Genomic DNA, 13,436 nt, shown 5'->3' with positions numbered 1-13,436 from the left:
TTCTTTCCCTATTTGTCTGAATATCTATCTATCTATCTATCATCATTCTATAGACTATGAGTGTGTATATCCTGTTTTAAGTATATTAGAAATACCATACTTCGACTATCTTTTCATATATCTATTAAGAGATATAAGTTTTCCGGAATTGTAATGTAGGGAGTAGATTTGAAATCTGCATCAAATTTTAAGGATTTTTTTTATAAAATTCGTTTTTTGTATAATTCTTTATCTAAAAGCGGAAATACAAATTAAGTTAATTAATTTTGGCATCTGTGATTGGTGGATTTAAAAAATCTGCGCTCTGATTGGATGTCGTACATCATTCAACCAATTAGAGCGCAGGTAGTTTAAAATCCACCTATCCTATTGGTCAAAATTAATTAACTTAAAATGTATTTTCGCTTTTAGATAAAGAATTTTACAAAAAACGAATTTAATAAAAAATCCTTAAAATTTGATGCAGATTTCAAATCTACTCCCTACATTAAAATTCCGGAAAACTTATATCTCTTAATATCTATTTCTCTATTTCTTTCCCTATTTGTCTGAATATCTATCTATCTATCTGTCATCATTCTATAGACTATGAATGTGTATGTCCTGTTTTAAGTATATTAGAAATACCATACTTCGACTATCTTTTCATCTATTCATTTCTCTATTATCTTCCCTATTTTTCTAAATATCTATCTATCATCATTCTATAGACTATGAATGTGTATGTCCTGTTTTAAGTATATTAGAAATACCATACTTTGACTATATTTTCATACATCTATTTCTCTATTTCCTTCCCTATTTGTCCGAATATCTATCTATCTATCATCATTCTAAAGACTATAAGTGTGTATGTGCTGTTTTAAGTATATTAGAAATACCATACTTCGACTATCTTTTTATCTATCTATTTGTCTTAATACCTATCTACATATCTATCTATATGTGTGTGTGCATCTTTTGTTTTACTAAATATATTAGAACTACCATACTTCGACTATCTTATCATCTGATCTAACTATTCCTCTATTTCTTTCCTTATTTGTCTGATTTTCTATCTATCTATCTATCTATATGTGTGTGTGCATCTTTTGTTTTACTAAATATATTAGAACTACCATACTTCGACTATCTTATCATCTGATCTAACTATTCCTCTATTTCTTTCCTTATTTGTCTGATTTTCTATCTATCTATCTATATGTGTGTGCATGTCTTGTTTTGCTAAATATATTAGCACGAATTTGTTTTAAACACAACAAACAACATACAACACCTAAATAGATTGATACACAGATCTAAAGATAGTATAGATACATAGACAGATAAAAGAAATATTTAAAGATATGATAGATAGATACACAAAATTATGGATATATATGAATAGATAGATAGATTTAAAGATAGGATAGATATGTTTAAACATTAATAGATACAAAGGTAGATGGATAAATAGATGGATGGATGGATAGAAATAAGAATGGATAAGTAGATGGATGGATGGATAGAAATATGAATGGATAAGTAGATGGAATGAAAGATAGATAATAGGATGGGTTGATGGAGTTATAGATAGATGTATGGATATATAGATATATAGATGGTTAGATAGAAAAAATGATGGATAAATAGATGGAAGGAAAGATAAATGGTAGGATGGATAGATGGAAAAATAATTGTATTAAAACCCTATTGCAGTTACCCTATTAATGAGAATTTTTGTTTAAAAAATTATGTTTAAAAAATTGATAAACATATGAATAGAAAGATCAAAACAAAATAATGTAGATAGCTAGATGAATAGTATGATAGATGGATAATTGTCGGAGAGTAATTAATTAAAAATTCAACAGCGCATGAAGTTTTAAACTTAAGATTTATTAATGAGTCTTTAAAGATATATAATATATATGTATGTATATATGTACAATGTATATTTGGAAAGCTTATACTAAAACGTAGATAATTGTGATTTAAATTGAAATAAGATCATTATCTCATTGACCCCCTTTCTCATTCTATATATCTTTTTTCTTCCTTTCTCTATCTGCCTCTCTTTTTTACTAATTTTTATCTTTTTTCAGGCTCTACTACAAATAACTCTCACCAACATACCAGCAGCCAATTCCAGCCGCCAAACCGACGGCTGGACTTTATCCTTGACGACTACCCGCCAAAATCGGCCGCTGATTACCATCACAACTACCCGCCAAAAACGGCAGAATGCACTCAATGTCACGGAACTGGCAAATTAACGGCAACATCAGTTCCCAGCCTGCCGTTTGATGTTAATATCAACGGTGAAAACGGTCCAGATTCACTTGCATCTACCATAAATTCTGAGGAATTACTAAACGGCGGTAAAAATCGCCGTTCAAACAGTTGTGATAGACTGTCAATATACAAGGACAATTCAAGCGAATCAAAATCGGCGGGTTCAAAGATAAGTCTGCTTAAGCGGCCAAGTTTTAAGGACAGGTTTACGTTGAATCACAACAGCAACTCGCACAACAGTGATAATAATCCAAACAATAACGGTGGAAGAAAACACTCGTTAAAGAACCCGTTATCTATATCAAATAAAATTGCCGGTATCGTCGGAACCGGCACAAAAATATTACGCCGACACACGACATACATCCGAAATCCGTCAACGGCTAGTTTATCGCACCGCTTGAAGAACGATCAATTTACGCCAAACATCGGCGGTTCAAACAGTGACAAAAATGTTGACTTAGATGCAGATAGCTTGAGAGGAACTGTGGGCGGCAAAGGCGTGTTTTCAGCGGCGGTAAACGGCGGTTCCAGCACGAGTGGACATGTTCATTCTTGGATTAGAAACCAGGTTAGTAAAATGAATTAGATAGATAGATAGGTACATGATAGGAAATTTTAATTAGAAATTAAAAAAATCTTATAATTTGGAATATAGTGTGATGTTATACCTGGAGTGATGTCACATTACGTCATATGAACATCAATGAACAGTTGTAGTTTGTTTTAACTTATGTAAGGTTGATGGATACATTTTTGGTAAAATATTTTAAAGATAGATTTATTACACTAGATAGTCAATCAGACACATTAATATATCCAACTTAGTAATACATTTCCATTATGTCTTCAAAACCAATTAATATCCGCTGGATTAGAACCAAACTGAAAAATCGTGTATCGTATAGTCAAATTATATCCAGTTTTATACGAATGTAAAAATGTACAATCATAATATTAAAACCATTTTTAGCCCGTGCCTTCGGCATATCGGGGCTAACAAAACAAGTTTTAATCTTTAATCCTCGGAAAGCTGTTTTAAATACGATGCGATAAATAACTAGAAGACAAAGATATTATTTTCAACATTATAATTTCCCCTATCAAAGCTTTATCCTAAGAAATTTAACAGTTTAAACTAGATTTTCTAAAATTTGTTATTTAAAATCTGCAGAATTCACAGAGGAAGAGGGGACAATGTGCTGTCTATACTAGTCCCAAAGGATTAATTGTTTCAACCACTAATTTTACGCTACAGCAGGGATAATTTTTATGTATCATTATAGGGGATGTACATCAATGTATCGGTCATTGTCTTATCCCTTTAGATCCCTTTGATAAATATCAAAATAATTTTAAAGTACATACGACCAATAAAAGAGAAATTTTAGAAAAGAGAAAACCATAAAAAATGTCTCAAATGTTATTCGCCAATTTTTAGTATCATTTTAACCACAAAAAAAAGGAAAATTGAAGATATACAGAACACTAGATAGATAGAAAAAAGAAGTTTTAACATTTTTCTTTTATAGCATATGGACTAAAAATGAACCTTTTAAAGATCAAAATCTATATTTGAGGCTTATTTTAGGTTAGGTTAGACTAAGTAAAGGTTAGAAGATCCCCGCAAGTATATTAAATCGTAGGTATAAGGCCTTGAAGAGTTAGAACCACCTTATGGAGGAAAAATAGTCCCCCCCACCCCCTCTTACTTTAGAGAACTTTTTAGATTAGACACACTTCGTCCTTTAAAATAGAAAGATATAAAAGATAAAAATAGGTAGATAGATACAATTTCCAAGTGAAATCTTTCATGAAAAAATATTTGCCATTTATCTTATCAAAATCACAGAGATATGGAGACAAAATGGCAGTTTCCAACGTCAATATGTAGAAGTATAACAGCACAGAAGCAGGCGAATATGTACTTTAGTTCTACTGTCACACTGTGGTATGATGATACAGGAATCGTCAGAAAAACCACAAACATTGATCTCTAGATGTTCTTTTTCACTCCTTTTCTTCCTTTGTCTCTCTTTTTATAATTTCATTTTCGACTTTCTCTTTCTTTCAGCTGATGTTTCTTTTTTCTTTTTAATGCTTCATTATATAATCTTTTTTTTCTGTTTTAACTTATCTTTTTACTCCTCTTTCTCTCCTATCTCTATCTCTATCCATTGACTAAATAGGAAAAAACCTAAAAACTTCTTTTTCTTAAGGTCTTATTTAATAAATGCATTACACAGCAATGTCCCCAAAAAGCTTATTCTAAGAATTAGTAACAATTAATATAATATATTAAAATATATTATTATTATAATATATTAAAAATAGTTTGTTCTAAACATACTATTGGAGTTTTTGAGGCTAAATATCTTTTAATAAACAAATACATATCTAATTTCATACATATATTACAAGATTAAAATCGCTTAGTATCTGCCCCATATATGAATATAGGGACGGGACAATTGGCAATTACTTGAATTTTAGAGTTCTAAGCGAAAGGTCGTGAACACCAGATTTATCAAAAAAAAAAATTTAAAATCAAGCCTGATTAATTAAAGTAATATATAACTTTATTCCTGATTATGTTCGTGTTGATTTTTTCTCCATTGAGTTTTGTCTGCTAGGAGCCTAACAAATTCAGCGGCATTCTGCGCTAATGTTAAAAAATTAAAGAATTTAAAAGTAAGCCAACATTAACAAAAGTTGCGTCAGTTTTAGTACCGAAAACTAATATGTATATTTTAGATCCATTTTTCCATCCCTTTATCCTTGGCCCCATACCCTTATAATAATACTATTAAATTATCAACGCTTTCATGTTAATATCATATGGACAAATTTGGAGTATTACCAGGTAGGGGATATTGGACTGGAAAATATGCTGGTACTCAAAATTTTATAAATATGATATCTCATTCTAGATTAAATATTTTGTTTACCATATTTAGTCTTGATTGGATTGTACAAACCTTTGTGTCTAAACTTTTCCACTAAAAATTTTAGTCTACAATTCAGGGATAGTTTTGTTCATTATATTTAGGAAATTTATATCAAATTTATCATCCATTGTCTTATACCTGAAGATTATTGAGTATTTTGAATATGGTTACATGGATAAGTCAATGTGAATTAAATTAACAGATAAATGAGCTTTCAAAGGTACTTAATGAGCATACAAATGATCTTTTCTATAGACTATGCAAAAGTAAATATCTTATTAGTTCTTATTTTTAACATGTTAAATTAGATAATTTTTTATTTAGTATATGTTTAGCATTAAAGAAGAAATAAGAAAAATAAATACCGTAATCCTTTCCCTCCCTGATTTATATGATAAGTACAAGTTTGCTGGACAAATGCCTGACAGATAAATTATACCTAATAACATTAAAAGCTGTGTCAATAGTTGTTTAATATCTTAGTATAACAGTAGAATATAATTCAGGGGTATCCGCTATTGTGCTGTTATACTGCATTAACTATATGGCCTTAGGAACGATGTTACATAAGTGATACAATAACAAATATCTTATTTAAATCACACACACGCCCTCACTTTCACTTATCTATACTATCTATTAAATTTACATATTAAGTATGATCTATCTATCTATCTAAGCCATAAAGTCATTTTTCAATAAGCGTTTATTGTTTTTTTTATAATCATCTTAATGAGATTTCCTCAAAAGTAGAAAATAAAATAATCAGTGTGATTTCTGTAATAGTGTAATGTTGACCACGACCTCCCCACCCCAAAAAATAGCTTAAAACCATAACATGAGTGATTGAAAGATTCTTTTCAAAGCAAAACCCTATAGATCCAGCGGTTGCTAAAATTTTGACAACAAACTAACGTATTTAATTCAATTTTAAACTGATGAATATATTGTAAGTTTCTAAATGATATTTTATGTAGTTTATTTTTTAACCGCTAGATGTTCACTTTTTATTCTTTAAAATTACATTAGATAGCTAAAAACAATTCAATTAACTTTACTAAACTTATTACATGATTAGTTTGCTATAAATAACATATATGACAAATCCAAAATAATAAAAATGTAATTTTATTTGCAAGTAGGTAACTTTCACAGTAAATATAGTACTTATAATAGTGATCTAATATTAGGGAATAAATAGTTCCACAAGCTGGTTATTTCCATTTATATATTTTGCGGGGTACCAAAACCTTATCAATTTATCTATTAATGAGTTTAAAACCTTAAATTTAAAGAATCCGCAAACGAAGGGCTCGGCAGTCGCGACTAAGCTTCAAATCTAAACCCGTTTGGTTGCTATAAAGCTTTTTTTCGAAAGAAACTTAGTTATTTTAGATTTAATTAGATTAGACTTTGAGTTTATTTTTAGATTTTTTTTATGGTTAATTTCTATAGGGCTTATAGGCGGCTAGCTGCCGAGCCCTGCATAAAAGCGAAGCATGCAGTAAGACAAATGAACATACATTATTATAGCATTGTACTTTATTGTCCAGGGAATCAGCATTCAAGTCAAACATCTATCTATTATAAAAAAAATAATAGCATATTAAAAACATTTGTGTAACAAAGGTAAATGATCATCATGTTAAAATTCGACGTACGAACGAAAGATAAGGATAAGTGATAAGAAATGCATAGATAGATAACTGGATGAATAATTTCTTTACATTTCTTCATAACACTTTCATGGTTAATGCTTTTGATTTCTTGAAAAAAAAATATTTTCTTATGATATTACTTAATGGTAAATGATTTTGATTTTCACCATTTTTGCAAGGATCTGAAGGGATAGGACAATGTCCAATAAATTAATGTACATCCCCAATGATGATACACAAAATTACCTATTCTTTAGTTTAAGATTTAAACGTTTTAACACTCAACTTAATGAAGCAACCAATCACAAATCACGAAAGTCGCCAAATTTGTTAAGCCAATCAATAAATAATGTTATTATAAAACTTTGGGGACTGGTATAATAAACAGTCCATTGTCCCCTCTCTCTCCGATTTTTTAGATGAATAATTGGATAAATAGATAACTAAAAAGTTATCTATATTCGTATCATCTTTAGGGTGTTTATATGAATAGATAGATAGATAAATCAGATTTAAGGATAGATAGATATAGATATGTTGAGCGTCTAAGAAGTCATTTATATTGGTGTCATCTTTAGGGTGGTTCCTCACTTTTAAATCACAAATATTAAGTATCATACATTCCCATAAAACCACCAAAATATTTCAAGACAACGTTGAATTTTCTAAGAATAAATAGGAAATCTTAAAAAACATAATTATGAAGTGTTGCCATAGACGTCCAAGCTTTATTTTTTTGGGGGGGTAAAAAATTTTAAGTGGGGGGGGGTAATTCGTATTTGGGGGGGGTAAATTTTTTTTTTTTTAATTTGCTTGGGGGGGGGGGGGGTAATTACCCCCCTTGAAATCTGTTGGCAGGGGTAAATTTAGTTTACCCCCCCAAAATTTACCCCCGGGGTAAAATTTTTTTGGGGGGGGGTAATTTAAATTTTAATAAATATTTAGTATTAAAAATGCGGGCGAAGCGTGCAAAAAATTTTTTTATTAGAGATTTTATATTTCGGGGGGGTATTTACCCCCCCAAAATTGTTTGGGGGGTAAATACCCCCTCGTAAATGGTTGGGGGTGCCTACGGTACCCCCAAGGTAGGGGTAAATTTATATGGGGGGGGGGGGGTAATCGCCCCATTACCCCCCCTACTTAGACGTCTATGAGTGTTGCTATGCATTTTATAAGCACTTTTACTATTTTTTTGTGACAGTAAAAAAAATATAAGACACTTCTGGGATCTCCTAACCATTACCTAACCTTATTCATAAGATAAAGTAAGATGAGTATAGCTTTTAAACTAATATCTAAATTAATATCAATGTTATATTCTAAATAAATGGAATGATTTAATTAAATTTACCTTTTTTTACAACACAAATGTAAACATAAAATGATTTTCTAATAAAATCTCTCATGTTATAGGAAGCTTTTAAGAGCATTGTTAATTCATAAATGACAGAGCAAATTTGGAAATTAAGTAATAATGCAATATTTCGCAGCAGAACTTCGGCAAGTTTTAGAATCTAATATAGTATCCAAATCTATTAAATCTTACCATAGAATCCAGATTTATCCTTCTTGGATTTTTGACGGACTATCGGACAATGCAATATTAAAAAAATACAGACGTCTAACTTAGATAGGAGTCGAGAAAATCATATTTCCATAATATTATTCTATAACAGAAAAACAGACGGACAAAATATATTAGGAAACAGATTATAAAAGAGGAAAAAAGGCAGCTTTTACTAATAGATTATGTTAAAAACCAATAACAAATATCTTAAATTGATTTTGATCTGACTTTTACTTTTTTCAATAACATAATAATATTAAATAAAAAGTCACCACCCAAATCTTGTCGACTTAATACCGGTTTCTAAGGATATTTAGCACCATAGTAAGACAGTAGAAAATCTGTGGTGGCTACATTGTTAATGTCTTATCACACTGTGTCACTGATTGACTCTAGAAACTGATTAAATAATTTTTACATCCAATATTTGTCAAGATGATTTTATCAATGTAAAATGAAATTTGAGACAGTTCTAAGAATGTTTAATAACATAGTATCACTGTACAAATTGTCCCTTAGTAATGCTGCCACTGCTTTTGTGAATTAGGAATCAAAGAAATATAACAAGGACCCTATTGTCAGAATGGATATATTATTACTTGGATCTTACACCAGATATTCATGTTCGCTAATAAAGTGAAACTTGCAGCTAGCTTAAATAACAATTGCCCTTCCTACTTCCTTATCCCATCCCCTCCCCTGAACAAACTAACCAATCACGGCTTATTGAGGCCAAAAGTATCTTGGGGATCTTTATTTGAAGGTAGGGAGGGGGCAGAACAATTGCATAAAAAACCATACCAAAATGTAAATTTTCAAGTAAAATAGCTTAATACCATCCCAATCTCCTTTAAAAAAGAGAGAGCTCAATCGGTTCAGTATTAATTGAAATCTTGAGATTCAGACAAAAAATCTTTACTTTATATAATAGGATTTCACAAAGTGAAAAGGAAAGCGAACAATTGTAAAGATGCTGCACATATAAAAACTATCTTTTTGTATTTATTTTAACAGCATCTGTATTTGATTTTCATCCCATTATTTCATCGATGTTTATACGTTGTAAACAAAATTATAAAGGGACTGACAACAATTATAGAAAAAAAGTAAACTTATTTAACAATATAAGACTGCAGTTATGTTGTCATTATTTGAATATAGTGGATTGTATATTCAAAACAGGAAGCAGCTTATAGTGCCTTATAGAAAATGATGCCATACAATACAAATGACCAATGAAAAGGCCAGTTTTACCATTGGTCTATTTTTATGAGGCACTATTCAGTATACACTACAGTATACAGTATAACTTTTGTTAGGTTATTTTAGGTTAGGTTAGGTGATTGCCCCGCAGGATTAGAGCCTCCTAGGGTAAAAGCCACTGTGAAAATATGTCGAAACGCCCCTTAAGAGGTGTTGTAACGAAAGGGACTATACCCCAATACTGTTAAAGGATGTCCATACTGTCGACGTAAATATTAGGGTGTTAGCTATTTTTATATATTATTGTATACCTTAATTTTTTCAGCTTTTTCTCATTTCTGCACTGGGTTGCATGAACATAAAATTATTGCGTTATCATTGAATTTCATTGATTTGAGTAGGCAGTGAAAAGAAAAGAAAACTTTTTCATTGAGGATTCACCATTATGGTGTGTTTTTTTACCACTGTTTTTTTTTCTACCACTGAACGGTTTCTACTAGTTTTTTCTGTCTAATTAATTTTTGTCTTTTATTCATCTACAGTGCTTACTAAAAGTTTCTCTCAAATAGAAGATTAAAATGATTGGGGAAAAAGTTTGGTGCGGTAGGGGATTGTCAACATCCCCCTTAAAAATTAATATTTGAAAGACTTTGCTTCCTCTTTTTCACCCCCTAATTGTTTTTTAAAAAGTTAACTAAAGCAATGAAAGACAAATTGATGATTTCGCCTTCTGTAATTTAAAATGATTGGTGAAAAAGTTTGGATACTGCTAGTTTGAACCTTGTGGTGTGCAGTAAGGGTATCAAAATTCCATTCAAACATTAAAATTTGGAAGGCCCAATCCACTGACGGTTTAACAACCCAGTGGATAGATGTCTTGTCTGTTGGATAGATAGACGGACAGACATCCTTACTAATTAGATATTGATTATTATAAGCATTTCTGTATCTAAATATTTGTCTACTATTAAGAAAGTGAAAATTTAATTGTCATAGATGTCGAAAACAACTTTTCATAGAATTTGTTTATCCCGAAAAAGAAAGAGAGAGTTAGATTGACATTTTAGAGAGAAAAGATGAGAAATTTAGATAGATAAATAGATAAAAATTAGCCTTAATAAAAAATTGGATGTTTATCTGTTATAATCAAAACCCCAGGACATAATTCTTCTTTTAGTGAATCTTCATATAAGTCATATGCAGGTTTTTTTTCTTAGTACATCCCCTCCCTCATCTGTTAATAGCTGTCAGTCTTCTAATTTTAAGTAGTAAGGTTTTTAATGTTAGAAGCTTAAGATAAATACAGAACTAATAGTTCTTCCTTGCGGGGAAGCTTCTCATAGGTCCTGTGATGCTTTTTTGCTATTTTGTTTTAAGATTTAAGCCTTGTGTTTTATGTTTTTTTGCTTTGAAATTGATGGTCTGAGTGGATTGAACTTATCAGACAAGCTAAATAAATGTCTTGTGGGGGGGGGGGGGGGATGTTTTAGGCTATTTTCCAGACCTTCAAATAAAAAGAAGAGAAAAAGGTGGGAAAAGGAGTGAAGGAGAGGGATAAAAAAATTACATAAATATATTATTAGGTTTGGTAAATAAAGAGATAAAAAATAGAATGGGAGAAGAGAAAGAAATAGACAATTAGTTAGGATAAAAACGAGAGAAAAAAGAAAAATAATTAAGATAAATAGATTATTAGGCAGGAGAGAGAAAGACCTTTAATCCCAAAATCATTTTACACAGTTGGATATCATTTTATTAAGAGGAACAAACATGTCCAAAATTATGGCAGCAGTAATAACAACATTTTTATAATAAAGAATAGTATAATGCTACAGAGATAGTGAGCAAAAAAAAGTTAGTAGCCATTGTTAATAAATCAAAAAATGGGACTGTACATTCACAATTATGATAAACCAACTAGGAGTGTCTGTCTATAGATTAAAATTGTTGGTGACAAAGTTTGGACACTGGTTTTGTATCTAGATTTGATAGAAGTCCTCAAAGTTTTTAAGCCAACGAATACGAGAATGAATTCATCTCTAAAAATGGTGGTTTTCGAATCTCAAAATCTTGAAAGTACTTTTGTACCGCCGAATAGAAGAACGTATTTACGTACTGACAGACTATATAGCATAGCTTCGCTCATAGAAAGATAGATAAATAGATAGATGGATAGAATGATTTTGCTCAGCATGAATTAATTTTATAAAATTAGAAGGATATGACCTTCATTACCAGCAGGGGGGGGGGGGGGTTACACCAAGGATAGGTCAATACAAGATATATTAATCTTCACCCAAATTCTCATTCTACTTTCAATGACTGATATAGATAGGAAGTTGGGGAAAATTTATTTATCTTTCATTGGTCTCATTTCTGTGCTTTAAGTTACTGATATCTAAATTTATATTAATTGTTTAATAGATATTGACAAACTTTGTTCGTTTTTTTTGTGCATCGTGACTTATGGATGTTGTCATCCTTGTCTTATTACTAAAAATTTTCAAATATTTGCAGGTTAAAAAGTCAAATTAAAACAGTTTTTGATACAATTATGATTTAATTTAAAGATAGCATTTTATAGCAAAAAACTTATCATTATTGATAAATTCAAATTATTTTTTAGGAAAAATTTGAAATTAATTTTTGATTGATTTGAACTAAAATGGTCAAGGATTTTTTTTTATCAAAAAATTAAATGTTTCAGTATTTAAGTTCGAATCTATTTTTTGTAGCAAAAAATATATCATAGGCATAGAAGCATTTTCAGTATAAATTAAATATTTATTTACTCGTTTCATAGTCACTGGGCGGCAGTCCAACTCGAAGAGGCAGTTGTCATTAATAAAAAAAATTGCTATAAACCTGTGCAGATTCTGAATAGGTAGACAGACCTACGGACATAATAACAGACAGAACAACAGACAGAACAGCAGACAGAACAGCAGAAAGAGCAGCAAACAGAACAAAAGACAGAACAACAGACAGAACAACAGACAGAACAACAGACAGAACAACAGACAGAACAGCAGACAGAGCAGCAAACAGAACAACAGACAGAACAACAGACAGAACAACAGACAGAACAACAGACAGATCAACAGACAGAACAACAGACAGAACAACAGACAGAACAACAGACGGAACAACAGACGGAACAACAGACAGAACAACAGACAGAACAACAGACAGATCAACAGACAGAACAACAAACAGAAAAACAAACAGAACAACAGACAGAACAACAGACAGAACAACAGACAGAACAACAGACAGAACAACAGACAGAACAACAGACAGAACAACAGACAGAACAACAGACAGAACAACAGACAGAACAACAGACAGAACAACAGACAGAACAACAGACAGAACAACAGACAGAACAACAGACAGAACAACAGACAGAACAACAGACAGAACAACAGACAGAACAACAGACAGAACAACAGACAGAACAACAGACAGAACAACATACAGAACAACAAACAGAATAACAGACAGAACAACAGACAGAACAACAGACAGAACAATAGACAGAACAACAGACAGAACAACAGACAGAACAACAGACAGAACAACAGACAGAACAACAGACAGACCTACGGACAGATGGACGTACAGCTAAAAGATCACGGCCCTTAATTTGAAATACTTAAGACAAATTCACATAAAATAAATAAAGGAAGGAGTTTTCCTCAGGAATACATGGATAAGACAATGGATAAGAAATTCTATTTTTCTCAAAAAATATTCTTTGTAATTCTTTCTTTCATAACTTTAGAT

At 30.9% G+C, this 13,436-nt stretch overlaps 1 protein-coding gene across 1 annotated transcript in view; it reads left to right on the top strand.

Moving 5' to 3' along the window:
• The window catches only part of LOC145327240 (uncharacterized), a 51,604-nt gene that overhangs the window by 2,735 nt on the left and 35,433 nt on the right, over positions 1–13,436 (top strand). The window contains exon 3 of the mRNA XM_080170827.1: positions 2,085–2,845. Coding sequence (XP_080026953.1) covers positions 2,085–2,845 — 761 coding nt within the window. The remainder of the gene's footprint in view (positions 1–2,084; positions 2,846–13,436) is intronic.

The sequence above is a fragment of the Acartia tonsa genome, chromosome 1 (assembly GCF_053477335.1).
Source record: "Acartia tonsa isolate MP-2025a chromosome 1, ASM5347733v1, whole genome shotgun sequence".
NCBI classification, from domain to species: Eukaryota; Metazoa; Arthropoda; class Copepoda; order Calanoida; family Acartiidae; genus Acartia; species Acartia tonsa.
This window is presented reverse-complemented; position numbering and strand designations above follow the sequence as displayed.